This window comes from Kwoniella bestiolae, chromosome 2 (assembly GCF_000512585.2).
Source record: "Kwoniella bestiolae CBS 10118 chromosome 2, complete sequence".
In the NCBI taxonomy this organism is placed as follows: Eukaryota; Fungi; Basidiomycota; class Tremellomycetes; order Tremellales; family Cryptococcaceae; genus Kwoniella; species Kwoniella bestiolae.
Window position 1 is genome coordinate 1,542,940 of NC_089242.1, and position 17,022 is coordinate 1,559,961.

The 17,022-nt window shown below is 47.0% G+C and overlaps 6 protein-coding genes across 6 annotated transcripts; 4 read left to right on the forward strand and 2 right to left on the reverse strand.

The window, feature by feature from the left end:
- Nucleotides 1-831: 831 nt before the first annotated feature.
- I302_103719 (uncharacterized protein) lies at nucleotides 832-4,306 on the forward strand (the record flags this gene model as incomplete). Its single annotated transcript, XM_019189087.1, has 3 exons — nucleotides 832-1,440; nucleotides 1,540-1,818; nucleotides 1,877-4,306. 3 exons carry the CDS (start codon nucleotides 832-834, stop codon nucleotides 4,304-4,306), a joined length of 3,318 nt encoding a protein of 1,105 aa, XP_019048649.1.
- A 195-nt stretch (nucleotides 4,307-4,501) lies between these two features.
- I302_103720 (uncharacterized protein) lies at nucleotides 4,502-7,030 on the reverse strand (the record flags this gene model as incomplete). Its single annotated transcript, XM_019189088.1, has 13 exons — nucleotides 4,502-4,564; nucleotides 4,637-4,714; nucleotides 4,790-4,892; nucleotides 4,984-5,140; nucleotides 5,213-5,307; nucleotides 5,378-5,399; nucleotides 5,458-5,547; nucleotides 5,621-5,759; nucleotides 5,847-6,006; nucleotides 6,087-6,150; nucleotides 6,213-6,387; nucleotides 6,447-6,529; nucleotides 6,604-7,030. The coding sequence occupies 13 exons, from the start codon at nucleotides 7,028-7,030 to the stop codon at nucleotides 4,502-4,504; spliced, it is 1,656 nt and encodes a 551-aa protein (XP_019048650.1).
- Nucleotides 7,031-8,047: 1,017 nt separating this feature from the next.
- I302_103721 (uncharacterized protein) lies at nucleotides 8,048-10,415 on the forward strand (the record flags this gene model as incomplete). The annotated part of the gene is made up of 10 exons (XM_065869727.1): nucleotides 8,048-8,054; nucleotides 8,116-8,364; nucleotides 8,465-8,788; nucleotides 8,957-9,003; nucleotides 9,074-9,231; nucleotides 9,336-9,491; nucleotides 9,558-9,923; nucleotides 9,988-10,035; nucleotides 10,092-10,172; nucleotides 10,253-10,415. The coding sequence occupies 10 exons, from the start codon at nucleotides 8,048-8,050 to the stop codon at nucleotides 10,413-10,415; spliced, it is 1,599 nt and encodes a 532-aa protein (XP_065725799.1).
- Nucleotides 10,416-10,820: 405 nt separating this feature from the next.
- Nucleotides 10,821-12,219, forward strand: I302_103722 (uncharacterized protein; the record flags this gene model as incomplete). Its single annotated transcript, XM_019189090.1, has 8 exons — nucleotides 10,821-10,922; nucleotides 11,020-11,146; nucleotides 11,269-11,356; nucleotides 11,457-11,487; nucleotides 11,566-11,598; nucleotides 11,703-11,838; nucleotides 11,946-12,031; nucleotides 12,112-12,219. The coding sequence occupies 8 exons, from the start codon at nucleotides 10,821-10,823 to the stop codon at nucleotides 12,217-12,219; spliced, it is 711 nt and encodes a 236-aa protein (XP_019048652.1).
- A 217-nt stretch (nucleotides 12,220-12,436) lies between these two features.
- I302_103723 (mitochondrial carnitine/acylcarnitine carrier-like protein) lies at nucleotides 12,437-14,290 on the reverse strand (the record flags this gene model as incomplete). The annotated part of the gene is made up of 11 exons (XM_065869728.1): nucleotides 12,437-12,532; nucleotides 12,600-12,727; nucleotides 12,804-12,833; nucleotides 12,942-13,064; nucleotides 13,131-13,330; nucleotides 13,408-13,530; nucleotides 13,587-13,663; nucleotides 13,722-13,789; nucleotides 13,920-13,950; nucleotides 14,006-14,015; nucleotides 14,154-14,290. 11 exons carry the CDS (start codon nucleotides 14,288-14,290, stop codon nucleotides 12,437-12,439), a joined length of 1,023 nt encoding a protein of 340 aa, XP_065725800.1.
- Nucleotides 14,291-14,657: 367 nt separating this feature from the next.
- Nucleotides 14,658-16,911, forward strand: I302_103724 (uncharacterized protein; the record flags this gene model as incomplete). Its single annotated transcript, XM_019189092.1, has 8 exons — nucleotides 14,658-14,906; nucleotides 14,975-15,156; nucleotides 15,247-15,541; nucleotides 15,603-15,627; nucleotides 15,701-15,828; nucleotides 15,960-16,186; nucleotides 16,250-16,770; nucleotides 16,853-16,911. 8 exons carry the CDS (start codon nucleotides 14,658-14,660, stop codon nucleotides 16,909-16,911), a joined length of 1,686 nt encoding a protein of 561 aa, XP_019048654.1.
- Between the last annotated feature and the right edge of the window lie 111 nt (nucleotides 16,912-17,022).

Genomic DNA, 17,022 nt, shown 5'->3' on the forward strand with positions numbered 1-17,022 from the left:
GTGCATATGTGCATACATGCAGTCTAAGCATCTTGAACATTGTTCTTACAGGCTTACATGTGATGGGTGAGAGTGGCGATCAATGCGGGTGAATAAAGTTTATTGTTTCATCTGATTTTGAATATGATCGGAGATTGATGATACACACGGGGTGTATGTGGGTGATTGTATGTATCATACTAAACCGTTGTTACAGGCACAATAAAGAATATCTCATCCATCAAATACACATTCATCGTCCCATCATCTCATCAGATTCAACATGATGTTCTATTCACTACTCCTCATGTTATCCTCACTACAACATACACCCGAACATCTCTCCTATCAACCATGTTCATGTTCATATATATCATACGGGCATATCCATCGTACCTGTTCCTCTTTCCCTCCTTCACGATGTCGTTTCACATTCCACATTCCACATTCCACCTTGACATACTTACCGTTGACGTAGTCAAGTGACAGCCGAAACGAAAGCGATTCAATCCAGATCAAACGATCCGAGCAAGGTCATTTACGCCTCTACCCATCTCAAAGGCACTCATCCAACATTATTTCACTTTACCTTGCTAGGCTACCAGCTCGGTGACGATTCATAGTCTACAGTACAATCCATTCCAGTGAGAACAGACCGACCGGTGGCAAAGCAAAGTGAAACGTTGGACGATTGATCTAACTCGTGAGTACGATCATACTTCTCATTCATAACTTCACATGTATCCCCGCTTTTCCTTAGACTGTTCTAAGCTGATTGATCGAATTGCTCCATCTATATGTAGTACCTAACACCTTATCATAACCAACAGCACCCCTCGTCGTTCTTTCAACATGGTCGCACTAAGCAATCATCCCATCCGAGCCCTATCACCCATCACCGAGCTCACCACCCCCACATCCCTCCGTACACTCCGCTTACCACTCGACGAAACAGACTACCAATCTGAACCAAACAGACAATCACGTTATGACCAAGAACAAGAGGAAGAAGACGATGCCAGCGTTTACTCTCAACTTTCCGCTGAGACTGTACGCAACACCCCTCAACCTCAGCCCAGTACGCCTACAAGACAACGAACATTATCTTTACCCGTTACTCCTACTCCCCCACCTCGATCACCCAATAGACTGAATTTGAATACTTCGAATTCGTCTCTGAACAATTCGATACCGTTCCCTCAGTCCCAGCCGGCACCTGGTGGACTTCCCCCTCCACTTAGGACTCAGGCAAACACCAAACCTAAATTGATCAGACGGGTTACACCGCCTCCTGCTTCACCGCTTCTCAGTCACATGGAGAGATCTGAGAATGATGCTAGACGAGAAGACGTTGAAATGAACATGGCTGGTATAGGCAGTGGAAGAAGCCTTCTTCAGGAGGGAAGAGTCAGATCAGTTAGTTTGGTTGATAGTGGTTCACCTGAAAAGAATACCCCTAGTGTGAGCCTAAATTCATCGCCATGAAACCTTTTTTGGTATGATTCCCAAGCATACTAATTGTCACATTATCTCCATTTCCCCTTCATGATATTACCACAGACCTCCCTGGATCTTCACAATGTCCCACTTCTTGATCTTCCATCTCGCTCCCTCTCGAAAGAAATACCTGCACCACCTCGAAGTAGACCCAACAGCCTCAAGAAACGTCCAAAATCATACCACGGCTCAAGACCGAACAATATTCGAAGTCGGCCCAACAGCTTTCACGGAGGTTCATCGAAAGCTAATTCAACTACTAGTTTGGTTACGCCTGCTCTGGGATTGGATCCTACCACCACACCGATGCATGTTCAGGCTAAAGTAATGGTGGTCGATTCCGTGAGTGTACATCTGGCCAGCTAATGATATCTTCTCACTGACGACGAATCTCCCACAGCAGCCTGCCACAACCTCCTTCACCAAGCCTAGCCCTCGCCCGACTTTGATATCCCACCAATCCGAATCGTCCCTTCTCGCACGAGCCAAATCAGCTCGATCCACCACTCCTACGAAGAAGTCTCCACGGCGTAGACGAGTGTCAGCTATCTTTTCGTCAATCTTCGGTACCAGCGAGGACAAGGAGAAAGATCACGTAGCCAGGAAGCTGTCCAGGAATAGTCGAAAGACGAGCGGATCAGGCATATCTTCTCGTGGACCTTCGCCCACACCCAATTCTCCCGGGGTCGCATTGTCAGATTCGCCCGTTCAGGGAGACCCGATCGGTCCGATACAATCTGCCATCCGAACGTCTGGTACTTTCGGGATCAGGGATGATGGTTCTGAACTCTCGTCTGGACATATCGATCCGCCTCATAGACATAATTTCGATAGGACGGGGAGTGGGAGTGGCTCGGTGACTACTCAGTCTGAAGGTGTCAAGAGAGTGTTGTACGTTGAGAATGTGGTCAGTACACCCGAAGCCGAAGAGGATGTACATGAGATCGCTGAAGGGTCAAAGGGAGCTTCATCAGAAGAAGGTCGTCGGCAAGGAAGTAGCAGTACGAGCAGTGATCATCGCACGCCACCCCATTCCAAGGTCACTCCGCTAGCTATGGTCGGACTACTCCCTTCGAGTGGGCAGAATCATCCTCACTCAAGTCCCGAACTCACAGCTCATGATCCTTCATTCGGGAGAAGTCTGAGTCTGAGTCTTAATGGCTCGGTTCCTTCAAGGAGAAATTCAACGTCAAGTGACTATCCGAGAATCAACGTTCTTCCTCCTGCAAGAATGGTGTACACCCCCACTTCAACCGATCTTCAACATTCCTCAAGCTCGCATTTATCCTTGAGCGGTATACCAGAGAACATGGTCGACGAATCAATCCAAACTTCCACTCAACCCTCTCCAGCAAAATCAGCCAGATCTAGACCACTTCCTCGACCTCCCTCCACCACAACTTCTCCGATCGCTACCCCCAAACCAACGTTCATACCGCCCCTCCCACCTAGTATTGCACCCACAACGGAGTTACCCTTGCTCATCGCGAGTCATCTTCTATCTACTCATGCTGCGGCGTTACTCAGACATTCAAGTAGTATGAAGGAAGTTAGCGAGACGATGCATAAGATGGCGAGGGAGAGTCTGGATTGGGGAGGGGTCTTAATGGGTATGGCACAGAGGAATGAGAGCGTTGATGGTTTACCTAGAATACTGGAGCAGCAACATGGACATGAGGGGTATGAAGGTATACCTCTTCCTAAGTCACCCGTCCCCCTCAGTCGACCTGCGACATACATGAGTCACAGTGTATCGCTTGTACCCCCCACACAGCCTGGAGTGCAAGATCCAATCCAGCAAGCTTATAATGCTTTGAATGGATTATCCACCGCTCAACCACCTCGACCTGGAATGAAACTCGATAAAATCCAGCTGCCCACCCCCGAAGTCAGGCGAAGAAAAGGTGAATCGCTCCCTGCTGATCTGTTGAAAGAAGCTCAGAGATTGGGTAATGAAGGATGGACGAACCTCCATAAAGCCGAAGAAGCATGGAGTGAAGCCATGAGGGGTCTGGCGGAAATCATCCGAACGCAAGCTACGACCGATGAACCTCCTACCCAAGAACACGCGAATGGTAATAGTACCTACGCAGCAGGTATAGCGTCTAGCTTGCATCCCGGTACGAGCTCAAACGAATATTCGCCCTCCCCTTCAAGCGAAAATGTCAATCCCAGATACTCGGCTCTGCCTCTATCACCCATTTCTACCACACTCTCGTACCCCCTCGGATCACCCAATACGGTACATAGAAATACTTCCATGTCTTTTCTCCCCGAAGATGGAGATATGAGATCTCAATTACCTCTCACACCTTCAGCCAGCTCACATAGTCATAGTCATTTGTCTTTCCCCATTCCTGGGTTGTCAGGCCATCCATTCCAGAATGCCTTGAATGGTATACCCCCGATCGATCCGGGTCACAGTCAAAGTACGCTCAAGATTGGATCGAGACCACATTCCGTCCGACCTACCTTTGGCTTCCAACCAGAACCGCAGGTATATACCCCCGAACATCTGGGATTCAGCGCCACCTTCACTCCAATACCGAGTCCTGCACCTCTTTCGTCAAGTTTGGGAACAGAGGACACGTCCGGGCGAAACAAGATGACTCCCTCGAGAAGCACTATGACTTCTTCGGATCATTCGCCTGACCACCCTTCAGGTTCTGCTATTGGAGCAAGTACGAGGGGAAGGAAATTGGCTAAGAAACGAACCCCTCCGTCTGCTTCCAAGATTTCGAGTGGAAGTGTAGGAGCGGGGGGATCTTTCCTGGCTAGTGAGAACGGATCGATGAGGGAGAAGAAGCATTGGTGGAATCGGAAGGGATAGTGTTGTAAGTGTGGGAGAGTGTCTTGGTGTTCTGTTTTGATAATGTATGATGAAAGTGGGAACTTGATATTGGATGCTTTGCAGGATGTTGATGATGACTATTCATACCTATAATCACTGTGCAATCATAATCAGGTAAATAGATGTTCTATAGACATATGCATATACAGTAATAATATAAAGTATCGTCAGTCGTTAGTTCGGAAGTTGCTTGGTCGGTACGAGGTTTAATATACTTTCGATCTTATCCAGTCCGACCTACGACGCTCAATCAGCTTATATCAAACATCCGTTGATGTGCCAGCTGAAAAAGTGAAGAATCAGACTTACAATGAGATTACCTCTCGGTACGCTGAAGGTCACTCTGTACCATCCCGCTACGTGATAATGATATGCCGAGCCGGGCGCCTAGCGTCAAGAGAAAGAATCGAGTATATCAGCTGATGATAAGTTTTTCAAAACGTAGACATGAGTTTGACATACAATGTATACCCCACCATCCAACAACTTCTGAAAGACCTTCTTCTCAGTAATTGCATCCTGGAATCCCAGGGTTTTACCAAGGTTGACCCAAATGAAGTTCCCTCTGCTCATACGAACCCGTGCCATATCAGCTCTGGTATGTCGTACCATATACATATACCAGACATAAGATGAGAGGAAGGATGAAGACGTACGCATTGGAATTGGCCACTTCGACTCCTCTATCTATGAACCATTTCCTCGTGAATCTATGAGCCTCGGTCAATCGTTGTTTGTTGGTGCTGATGAATGATTCGAGTCGGGGTGGATCGAGTAGGAGAGTAGACCAGATTACGTCGGCTGGTGATGAGACTATGTTTACATGTTAGCTTTGAATCATCCCGACGCAGTGAGTAGTCAAGGGAAGGGAGATGAATGACTTACTTTTCATCAACATCGATGTATTCGCCATTGCCCTTAACAGCAGGGGATTGTGCTGCGAGACCAACGATCCGATACGCAGACCGTTTGAGCAGAAGCTGCCACCAGTAAATGTTTAGTATCTGTTTCTACTGAGAATCGACGGGAGAAAGTCATGATTGGACTCACTCTTTACTCATTCCATATACGACTGAGGAGCCGCACATCGTCAGCTACAACTCCTAGCAGGTAGAACATAGCTAACTCACCATGCAATCTGGCTTTATCAAACTCCATACCCAGCTCCCTCTCTACGTTGAGGCTCAGCATACTTGTGAATGGGTTCGCTTCAGGGAAGTCTACATTCACAAGTAAACGTCAACAATTTTGCATGACCAATTATCACTAGATGAGATATGAGCTTCAACTCACCATTATTATTATACACGCTCAAAGCGTAGATCTCATCCGAAACCAAATGTAGATCTTTCTCCTCGCAGAATTTTGCGTAGGCTAGTAGCGTCTCTCGGGGGTATGTACGTCCAAGAGGGTTTTGAGGGTTACACGAAATCTGAACGCCCATATCATCAGCTGGTATCCTAGTACCTATTATTGGAACCGAGTGTTTCCAAGCTGAGACTTGTTGTCATTCACTCACCACCGCTCTCACTCTTATACCCTGAGATTCAACCTCTTTCAACTTATCTTCGAACATCTTTAAACAATCAGGTTCAAACGCTGCTTCTCCGATAGGTACATGAACGGGTATGAGCCGTACCCTCCCTCTACCTATGAGATCACGATCGAACCCTGTATAGCTAGACCAATGAGACAGGCATCAGCGTTCTATCTCTATCTCCTTGAGAAATGTAACCAGATAAGCTGAAAGGCTACGCACTATGGCGCAGCGAGGAGGATCGCTTCCCCTTCGTCCATGAGTGTGTAGAAAAGCTGGTCTAGCACTATCCTCTCATCAACCTTCAGAACCGTCCTATTCACTTCCGCAAAGAGAAGAGTGGCTTACCCGCTGAACACCCTACTCCCGTGATTATATGCTCAGGTTTGACAGTCTCTGCTGGATTGAAGTAATCGTTGAATAATCCAGATAAAGCTCGGTTGATCCGTCTTGAGCCCCATAGGGAGTCTCCGTACGATAGGTCCAGGGGGGTAAAGTTGGATTTGAGTGCTGTGGAGATGAGCTATACCCGACCCTGTATAAGCTGGGTGCTTCGTAGCTCCGTCTTGAACTTGAACTCACCTCTTGACATTCCTCCTGCATTAGGAAGTTCTCCGCTACTCCCAACGAGACTATTCCTCTAGGGTTGGAGACACAATCGTACTCTATATGATGTCAGTCATAATTAGCTAATCGTGATCCTTCATTATCTACGGCATACAATTGAGAAGCGACTTACGATCCTGAAACAGACAACTGAACCTATCAATCAACGGCCCCGCATCAGGCCCTCCCGTAGCTCTATCACTCAACTTCGGACCCAGATAGATCCTCCTCTGTTCCTCCCTCGTTCCCAGCTCGGAAGACGGTTGAGGAGGTGGTGGTCTTGGGAACCTTGTGATTACGGGTCCTCCACTGCCAGCCTTGGGAGGAAGGGAAGACACAGAGAGGGACCCAAAACATGATATCAACGTGTCAGAGTCTAAATCATCATCTAGGCTTGTTGGTTCTCTGTATTTGTCATCTTCGTCTGGATGTGCAGTGAGGATCTTGGTCGATGGTGGAGTTGAGGATGATCGAGTATGGGAGGAGGGGGAGGGTAGTCCGCAGGGTGGTTGGAGGGAGTAGCGGGTTGATATTGATAGGTTTGTTGAATGGGGGGACATGGTGGACTTGTGGGGTGATAAGGAAGAGTGAGAGAATGAAGAGTGTATGACGAGAAGTTGTTGTCTTCTTATATCGAATTGGGAAGGAAGCACAGAGAGGACAATGATCAGATGATAAGGGGTTGACCAGGTGAAACGTTGGTTCCCGTCAGGTGATGCTGATGACGGCTGTGAATATTTACTCGCCAAGAAGCACGGATCTAGTCATGCACTGACATCTAATCTTGGATTGTATACCATCCCATCAATACCTTATACCTCGAGGATACACATGCAATTCATGATTCCGAATTCATCACATCCAAGCTTACTTGTATTCGGATAGCCGAGAGTGATCAAAGAGGACATTTATTGCGGATCACACAGTCAGTGGTTATCTCTAAAGACTATCGGTCATATCCGGAATGACGTGTCATTATATGTCGAGGACACATTATCAGACGAGGTTACAGGTTAAACCCGGCAATGCCCGATCTCGGATTCTCAGGTTGTAACCTCGTTCATTCCTATATACCCGGATAATACATCGCGATCATGTCATCCATTGAAATTTAGAGTTGAAGGTGAATGGATGCTGTCACTGTCATTCACTTCCCCAAATAATCATAGATACTCACTGTACTACATATCTTCTCAACCTGATCCCAATACCCGATACCCTCATTCAATCACATCGCTGTTACGAGTCTTCGTACTTTGTCTTTCAGTACACGAAGCTATTGTATAGCCAAAGGACCTTTGCACGCGGTATAACGGAGGTTGCCCCACACTCGCACACTTTGTCAATTGATCAATTGGTTCATCGTCATCCACCCTTCCCTTCCCATTCCCTTCTTCCATTTAACTCATAGCTTCACATCACCGCCGTGAAACATCTACAACTACCATCTATCATCTATCAGCAGTAACGACCTGGCGTTTTCATCCTACTACTCTCAGCATAAACCAAAACATCAACTCCAATCTCTCCTCTGGAATAGCTGGACCCACTCGTAAACCACTTCCCACCCTCTCATAATGTCAGGTAAGTCCCCTCACACTTCTGACGTACCTATCAAATCAATGCTCACTCACCCTCCCCGCAGACTTCCACCCCACCCCTTCAGCAGACTTACTAGCCCTCCTCCAAGATCTTCGTCTCTCCGTCCCGCGAGTCATCCAATCACCCCCTACTCAACCAAGACGAGCGAGTGTAGCGCTGATTATAAGGCTGAAGCCTGCTCCGGAACTGGTATTTGAGGGACATGAACCTGAAGGATATGTCGGAGGGAGGGAGTTGATTAGGCAGAGTGATTTTGGATTGGGATACACGCTGGATGATTTCTTTAGACTTCGTATGTACTCTCTCGCAATCTCACCTTTGGCTCTGCTCCCTCGATTATCTTTCCGTTCCTCCCTCTCTCCTCGCTGTGAGATAACCTCAATCGCTCGTAGCATGGGTAAATCACCCCAATACAACACCCGAAATCCTATTCATAAGAAGAGCACCCCACCACTCACCCTCCTCCTCCTCATCTTCATCCTCCTCCTCCGGCGGGTCAAGTAGCTCCCATAGTCGATGGTCAAGCCATATAGCCTTCCCCGGAGGAAGACACGAGCCAGATGATCAATCTGCCTATTTCACGGCATTGCGAGAGACGTGGGAGGAGATAGGTGTGGATCTGGCTGAGAAGGAGTTTCTGCATGTGGGGAGGTTGGATGAGAGGGAGGTGACGACGAGTTTGGGGAAGAGGCTGTTGATGATCCTGAGTCCTTTTGGTGAGTGATGTTCGTAGTGAAATTGCCGCGAGAGGTTCATGTGAGAATTGGGGGAGAAAGACATACAGGGCGGAAAGCAGTATAATCATGACGGGAATTGGAAAGGGGTCTCAGAAGGGGAGATGCTCGTGACTTGAAGAGTAAGCTAACGTCGCTGTCTCGCTCTAGTATTCTTGCAAACTTCACCTTTCAGTCCCACGCCTGAACTCCAAGCAGTAAGTTTGCCTTGGGTATCCACTCCTAGTCTAACGAACCTTAATTGACAACTCATCATAAACCTTTCAGACCGAAGTATCGTCAATTCACTGGATACCCCTCTCAACTCTCTCCCCGCCATTCGAAACTGAACAATGGTCACACGTGGAGATCGATATAGGCAGTCGTTTGAGTCCGAGAAATAGATTTGTGAGGTGGTGTCTGAGGAATCTGATAGGGAAGATGCAGTGAGTATTCGGATCCTACAAGTGATCTTCTTCGCTTGTTATGCACTATAACGAGTCCTCTTCTCGTGAGAGCCATGAGCTGACCATCTTGATCCTAATGCCAGATTCGGATGTGTGCTGTTACCCGATGAGCCAGAGACAGTCGCGGAAGGGTTCAACCCAGTAGACGAGTTTGACGAGCTCCCCGAAGGATCCGGAAGTTGGTTCAACGATGGTAAACGACATTTAAGATTATGGGGATTAACATTAGGGATGACGCTGTGAGCTAGATTGACCGGTAGTGCATCAATCGACAGATATCGTAGCTGATACTCTCGACGCACCAGTGACTTGATCGCGCATTATCCTTCTTCCACACCTGCCCATCTGGTATTGCCCCCCTCCAAACCCACTTCACCTACGAAGTCCGAGTTTGACTATGATTACAACGGCCGTCAGCTAGATTCCATACCCGATCCCAAGACGCCTGTGACAGTACAAAGCAGTTTCGAGGATCAGTGGGAAGCTGCCCGGTTGGCATTGGAAGAATCGAAGAAGAATGGTACTCCTGCTGCGAACGGTCATGGAGCTGGGTTGAGCGTACAAGGTGATTTGGGGATGACAGTTGATGTGGATGTGCTGAAGAATGGAAAGAGGAAGGAGAAGAGTAAGAGTAAGAATAAGAGGAGAAGGGGTGTGGGACCTGGTATGACGTGGGTTAATTCGTCAGGACCATGAACATTGAATGATAGCTGATGTCTTTATGCTATTATACAGGGCTGTCTTCCCGAGGTTCTCATATCCCGATGTCAATTTCTGGATCTGGTAGGTCGACAACGTTTATGAATGTAAAAGCTTGATTACTGATCGTGACATCATAGGGTGTTTGGTCGAAGATATAGACAAGTAATTCAAGGATGGGAAAACTCGGTTCGTGGACCTGATAGGGCGGCTGATAGAAGGTGAGCTTTGCGTTCAGTCGTAATCTTTTCGCTTGTCGAATATGTAACGGTGTAAGCTGATACTTGACATCAATCTTTAGGGTGAATTGGTCAGGTCAAGCATTAGCTACGTTCTATTCGGCCGTGAGACAGGCATTGGTAGTTACGATCATCATGAGAGCTCTGTTATCTGGAGTAGGAATCGCAGGATTGGCATGGTTGTTCGTTAGAGGATTGTCCGGGGGATTGACGAATGAGCTCTAGAGGTAGAATTAGAGGAGATGGCTATAATGCCTGTTTACTCGGTAGGCAGGGGGGACCAATCTCAACGGGGGTTCTTTTTTCTCAATCTCGCACCTCACGATCGGTCGCTTCGAACGAGATACATATGATTTATAGTATGTAGTAGAGTATAGTATGATTCATGTTGTGAGATTGATCAGGTCTCTTTCCATATATGTATTGTATGAGTATGCATTCATGTCATGTCGTATCTACTCTTTGTGTAAGATGCCTCCACTTTGATGATCCAAACATTACATTACGCTTACGTCTGTGTGAAGAGCATCTTTCGTACTTTGCATTTCCTCTCTTCAATAGTCTTACTTGCCATACTGAATATTCATTATTACTTCATCTTGCTCACTGTCATAAGCTCCATCGAGGGAAATGTCATCGTTCAGTATACACAAAGCAGCATTGGAGGGACAACCAGGTTTGATAAGGAGTCTGTTAAGTGAGGATCCGAAATTGGTCAATTCCAAGGATGAGGTGAGTTTGATAGTCTGCTCGTGCTGTGCTGCATCAACGTACGTCTAGAGGAGAGGGAGGACCTGCTAATGCTAATGCTGATGCGGGTTATTGGTAGGACGGTAGAACACCCCTACATTGGGCATCTACCACCGGTAATTTGACGGTCTTACAATTATTGCTAAGTTATCAATCCGAATTGGAAAGTCGAGATACGATGGGATGGACAGCTCTGATCATTGCCTGTGAGTCCTGTCCTGTCCTGTCCATTCCGTCCTCCAGTCCCACCCTTTCAGCTGAGATGTTCGAGGGGTGATGCAAGTGAGATCGAGCTTAGGCTGATGGATAGGATGGGCATTGTGATTAGCCGCTGCGAACCAGGTTGAAGTGGTTAGAGAACTGCTGGAAGCAGGTGCGCAGGTGGATGCTATCAATGAGAAGGGCCAGACTGCTTTGTGAGTTTGCTTTCAACCTGCTCAGCTAAAAACCATGCGTCGATTGGTATGGAGGGTAGCTGATGTTTCTGTTTTTGTGCTTGTGTTTGTCGTTGATTAGACATTACGCAGCTTCAAAGGGGAATGTAGCTGTACGTCATTCACTTCTTTCATCTTCAGCTTCTCGGAAACGGGTGAAGGAGGAATGGCTGATATTTATGAGAATGTAGATCGGTAGATTACTTATAAACAGAGGAGCAGACGTGAGTACCTCATCTTTCTGCCCAGCAATATGATCCATACCCTACCGAGATTGGAAAGACAGCTACGACTACGGATCAAGCTAACTCGTTTTGACTGATATCAGATAAACGCCAAAGACCGAGCATCCCAGTTCCCACTCCATCGAGCAGCTACCACTGGTAATCATGCCTTCTTGAGTTTACTTCTGAACCCCCCTGAGGGGAGGGCGAAGACTAGATTGAATGGTGCGGATAGGGCTGGTAAGTTTGGTTTCTCATCGAATTCACCCTCAAGAATTCCCAATGAGACGGTTGGAGCGGATTCGATTGGTTGGGGTGCTGATGTCGAGGATTGGCATCTGGTATAGGAAATACCCCGCTGCACCTCGCGTTCGAAAGTGGACATGGAGATGCGGCTGTCACGCTGATAGAAGCGGGAGCAGATCGTGAGAGGGTGGGTGATACTCTGCTGTCATTGCACTTTATATTAGCGAACTATGCTGTAAGCTGATTGATGAGCAATGGTGATAATAGTCCAACTCTGAAGGACAAGTGCCGGAGGAGATCGAGGGCGTTGGAGGGCAGGAACAGAAGAATGTAAGGAGTTATGTGGTTTCCAAAGTTGGTCCGAGGAGGGAGTAGGTCCAGCGCATCGTGTTATGGTGATTACTCTGCATATTTTTATGGAGGACGTTACTCGCAGCACAGAGATATACCCATGAGATTATTGAGGTGGTACATGTACATCGTACAAAGCAATTGAGTGGTCATCTACTCTACCCTACACATCTATATGATCTATTAATCTAGTACTGCACATCACGATGCAAGACTATGCGAAACATCCGATAATGCTCCCCTACAATTTTGCATTAGACCAACGCATCACTCCTTCCCATACAGCCAAAGCAGCAGCGTTAGTAGGAAAAGCTCTCAGCACAACCGGGACAAAGCCCTATCAATTCAACAAATAAAAACTTGATGAGCTACAGCATGCCATGTACTTGTCACTAAGAGCTCACCTTGTAGAAATTCTTCACTCTCGCTATGGAGTTCCAGCTAAATCCTTTCGAGGGGTTATACGTTTCTCGCCATACTTGGCGGTACGCGTCGAATACGCCTTTATACCTTGGATCCTTGATCGAGTCGACTGAAGTGTTGTATCATGTAAAACGTTCATCAGCTGTTAGAGTCAGGCTGTAAGTAGCAAGAGATAGCTGACTTACCCATTATTCGATTCTTGACGTTATCCAAGGCTGTTTCAAGCAGATCAATCTGGAGTTAGCCATCTCTCACAAACTTACTGAACCAATGAGATCGAGAGTGAGATACCATATCGAAAATGAGATACAACACCAACTCACGCAACGCAGTAAACCAATACATATTACTTGCCATTCCGCCCGCTAGGAAATTCGCCAACTCAGTTGACATCTCGTATCTCGTCCCATCGAAAGACTTGAACAGTCGATTAAAAATTTCGAACCCTAAATATCCCAATATATCAGCTTCTTTCCGCCTTCAATTGCTGATTGTCCGGAGATAGGACCAACCTCCAAACATCGCTGCGAAACAACTTCGATAGATGAAACTTGCTCCCAGACCCTTCCACATCCCCGTTATACCCTGTTCCGCGACTGTCTGACGAACCACGTCGAACGGGCCGCTGAATTGTTTGGGGACGTGTGCGGGCTGCACAAGCTGCAGTTGGAGTTTACATTTTATGACTTCGGTTGGATGGGCTATCGATGCGCTGCATAGCACGGCAAAGTTTCAGCTTACATTCGTTGTAATCGATTGAGCTGACAGAGTGAGAGCTTTCAAACGCACTTTGTCCATCCTGCAAATAAACCTGCTACGCTATGTCCCAGGAGGGATAATCTCTCGGCGTCATTTTTCGGTGTTCTCTCAGCAAAGCCATGCCGCAGTAGGATTGCTCGGTAGTTGTGCAGACTATCAGTGTACTAGTCAGAACTAGGAGAATAATAGGGAAGTAAGTGATGCCATACCTTCCCATCAATATTGAGTCGGTTATTCCCCATGATACCGCTGGTACACTTGCGCCTTTGTACAGTGCTCGAGGACCCTTTATATGACATCAGTACATTAACAGAACAACTCATGATATAAGGTTAACGACTAACCTCCTTACTTATCGTCTTGGTGAAACAGTCCCACGCGCCGTTAAACGTTCCAGTCGGTGTACACTGCACTATTCGGTAGATGGGTCATCTCAGCTTTATCGGTGCAGCGATCGTCTTGACCTATGCTCACGTCTGGTCTGGACGAGCAAAACATCAGCTCTGCCAGCTCATGATCCAGAGGATGAGAGGGTTACTCACTTTTATCGTATCGAACGGGTGTCCTATCGATCTTCAAATGTCAGCGAAATATAACCTCGGTGTTCTGGTGATAACTTTTAACTCACCAACAACAAGCTATACATGTATGTATTGCTCGATCAGCTTAGACCTCTTTCCCTCAATTAGTTCAGTGTAGCTGATCTTACCTTTGTCCATCTACAGCCACTCCCAAATCAGTATGAGCGCGAGGCTAGAGGAGAGCGATACACTCACCCGGAACATATCCCAGCTGCGAAACCTATAAAAGGTGAATGACCGGTATCTTTGCCTACCCTCTGTGTATCCTTTATGTCATCTACTATATCTGGGTCTGATACCTCTTCTGGCCTTTTGCCTTTATCCTGTGCCATCTCTTCTATTTTTATTGTATGCAGATCAGATCACTGGTGAGATGGGTAGATTGTAGATGTAAATGCATGATAAAGTCGTGGTGTACTCGTATAGATTGGATCGGATCGAATGTCCGAGGTGGAGGTTGCATCAAATCAGATATCACCATTTATACGAACGGAATCAAATTAGACTGTTATACATAATCACGTGACTTTTCTACGCCTTCGCTCGATTCCGGACCAGCGATAGAGATGAGATATCATTTATTGTTTCTTTTTGTTGTTCTTGGAGAATCGTATACACCACGGAACTAGCAAGTCACAACCTTGAACATATAGCTGGAACCGTATCAACCGCTTTGGCGGTCCACGCAGCTTATAAATCATGTTATCGACGGCTCTCATACCCACACGGACATCCCCTTTCCGTCGACTCTTATCTCGAAAACAGGTCTTTCGTCAGACTCATTCTCAAATGCAGACCCGATCGACTCATTCATACTATACTACTCTCACTCTAGATGATGCCTTGGTAGATCAAGATCCGTATAGGAGAATACGATTCGACCACCCTCTGTGGATGCTAGATCGAACGTTAGAGTCTGGTCGGCTGGCTGTAGCTCGGTCGTTCTGGGTAAGTCCGGGTCTCCAATTAAAATATGTAATACGTGAGGTAAAGCTGAGACGCATACTTGCGGGTAGGCCGATGCTCACTCTGTCGAACCGTTCTTACTCCCCTTTTGGCAAGTCCATCTACTGTGCGATCAGAAGAGCTCGATCCAGTGGGAATCACCTAATGGGACGGTGGAGGCGGGACCGGATTTTAGGTATTACAGTGATATCGGGATGGCAATTGCTGCTGTGCCCAAGGACCATTGGGCCAGGTGAGTCATCCCTTCTTGAACTCATCTCATCCATTTTTCGATTTTCTGCCCTAGATGAATCGCTAACAAGATTTCGTCGTAAATTTCCAGCGGAATCTACGTCCCATGGCGTATAAAAGTAAGCGCAGACAAGCTGGTGATGTTATACTCAGAAACCGAAAAAACGCGAGGTAGTCTCGATCTCCTCCCTAGCGAGACACCAAGCATATATTCGAACCCCCAGAAACAGATATTGGACCCATTCATGCCCGAGATGTGGAATCCCTATACAGCTCCGAAATTCGCTTATGGACCGCCGGATCTGAAGGGAAGGGAGGAGAAGATAATCATGTTGCAGGGGAGCGATGAGGCGGAGTTTTACGAGGCTTTCGTTCCGTATGGTATTGTGAGTTAGGTAATCGGTCGTTATGCTATATCGATACCAGCTCACTTGTGTTTGCCCATAGAGGGTCTATGCTATACCGGTCTATCGTGAGTTTTTTTTCTTTTTCAGTACTTTCTCACTGATTGTGCTGGGTGCTGACGATCGGGTTGTCTTCATTAGGATTGATGTACAAAGTTGGACTTGGGAGAGGCTTCGGAGTCATGGATGCCTCGATGCCTATGATGGGGATGAACGTGTTTCGTCATGATTGGAAGCATGGAGAACTACGTACCCTTATTCCGTACCTGGTGAGTCGCTGACTTCATATACAAGACACCTGATAAGGACGAGGCTGCCTTTCCCACATGTTGAGACACACGTCTCATCTTCAATCTATCCAGAGATGTCGCTTACTCCATGACCTTTGCTCAACTCGCAGTACACAAGAGTGGGCCACCATCATCGCAGGTGGACTCCTCCCGACGAAATATCCGAGCCGGAAATCGTCAATGCAGCTTTCAAGCCCCCATCCAAGATAGAAGAATTAGTCAAGTTGTTATTTGACGGAATGTGGAACCGAGGTGCGATCACACCTTCGATGTGGGAGAACGAAAGGATCTTACCTGAGTTTGGGCCCGCGAGGGATGGGAATGCTCAACTCTTAGAGTAAGTCTGCATGACCCGCACTGCTCCTAGATTGATGAGCTGATTTTCAGTATCGATGGATAGTGAGTACAACGAAGCTTGTTTGAAAGGGTGGAACCTCCCTCCAGAACCGAAGTTCCCTATCAAAGAGACTCAAACGGCCGCTCCTAAGACTACGTTGTTCAATCCTCGGAATCCAAGATCTAGAACGGCTGAAACTTCTGGATCTACAGTCAGTACGAAGGAGGAACAAGCCAAAGTGACGCGACAGTATAGTGGAAATAACACGCAAAAGAGACGGACGGCGCATTACCGGGATCAAGCTCATATAAGGCTGAATAATGTTAGAAGATCAATCAGGATGACTCCCGAGGAAGAATACATATCGAAGGTGGAGACTTTTTTGCCGGATCCGAAAGGTTTTTACAAGGTTTTAGGGATAGAGGATCCGCCTAAAGAGTTCTTAAGGGCGGATAAGAAGGAATACATCGATGATCTGATCTCTATAAGGCGGGGCCAGGAAAGCTTGACTCATCATCCTGATCGGGGAGGTACGGTCAGGGCTATGGCGAGTTTGAATGAGGCTCATGATAAACTTGATACTTGTGAGTATTACTGCCCGATTCAACCTCCTCCCAATCATTATCATGACATGTTGGCTGACTTCTGTCCGATCGATAAATTTAGTGGAGAAGCGGAGGCAGTATTATGCGGAATCGAGGTTGGGATACCGATTTAACCGTTAACTCAAATTGAATCAACGGAAAAGGTGTAAAGCAGCTGTACTTCACCATCATAGAACATAGACCTAGCATTATAACCAAGCATTGTTGTAGGAATATACCCAGCAAGACATA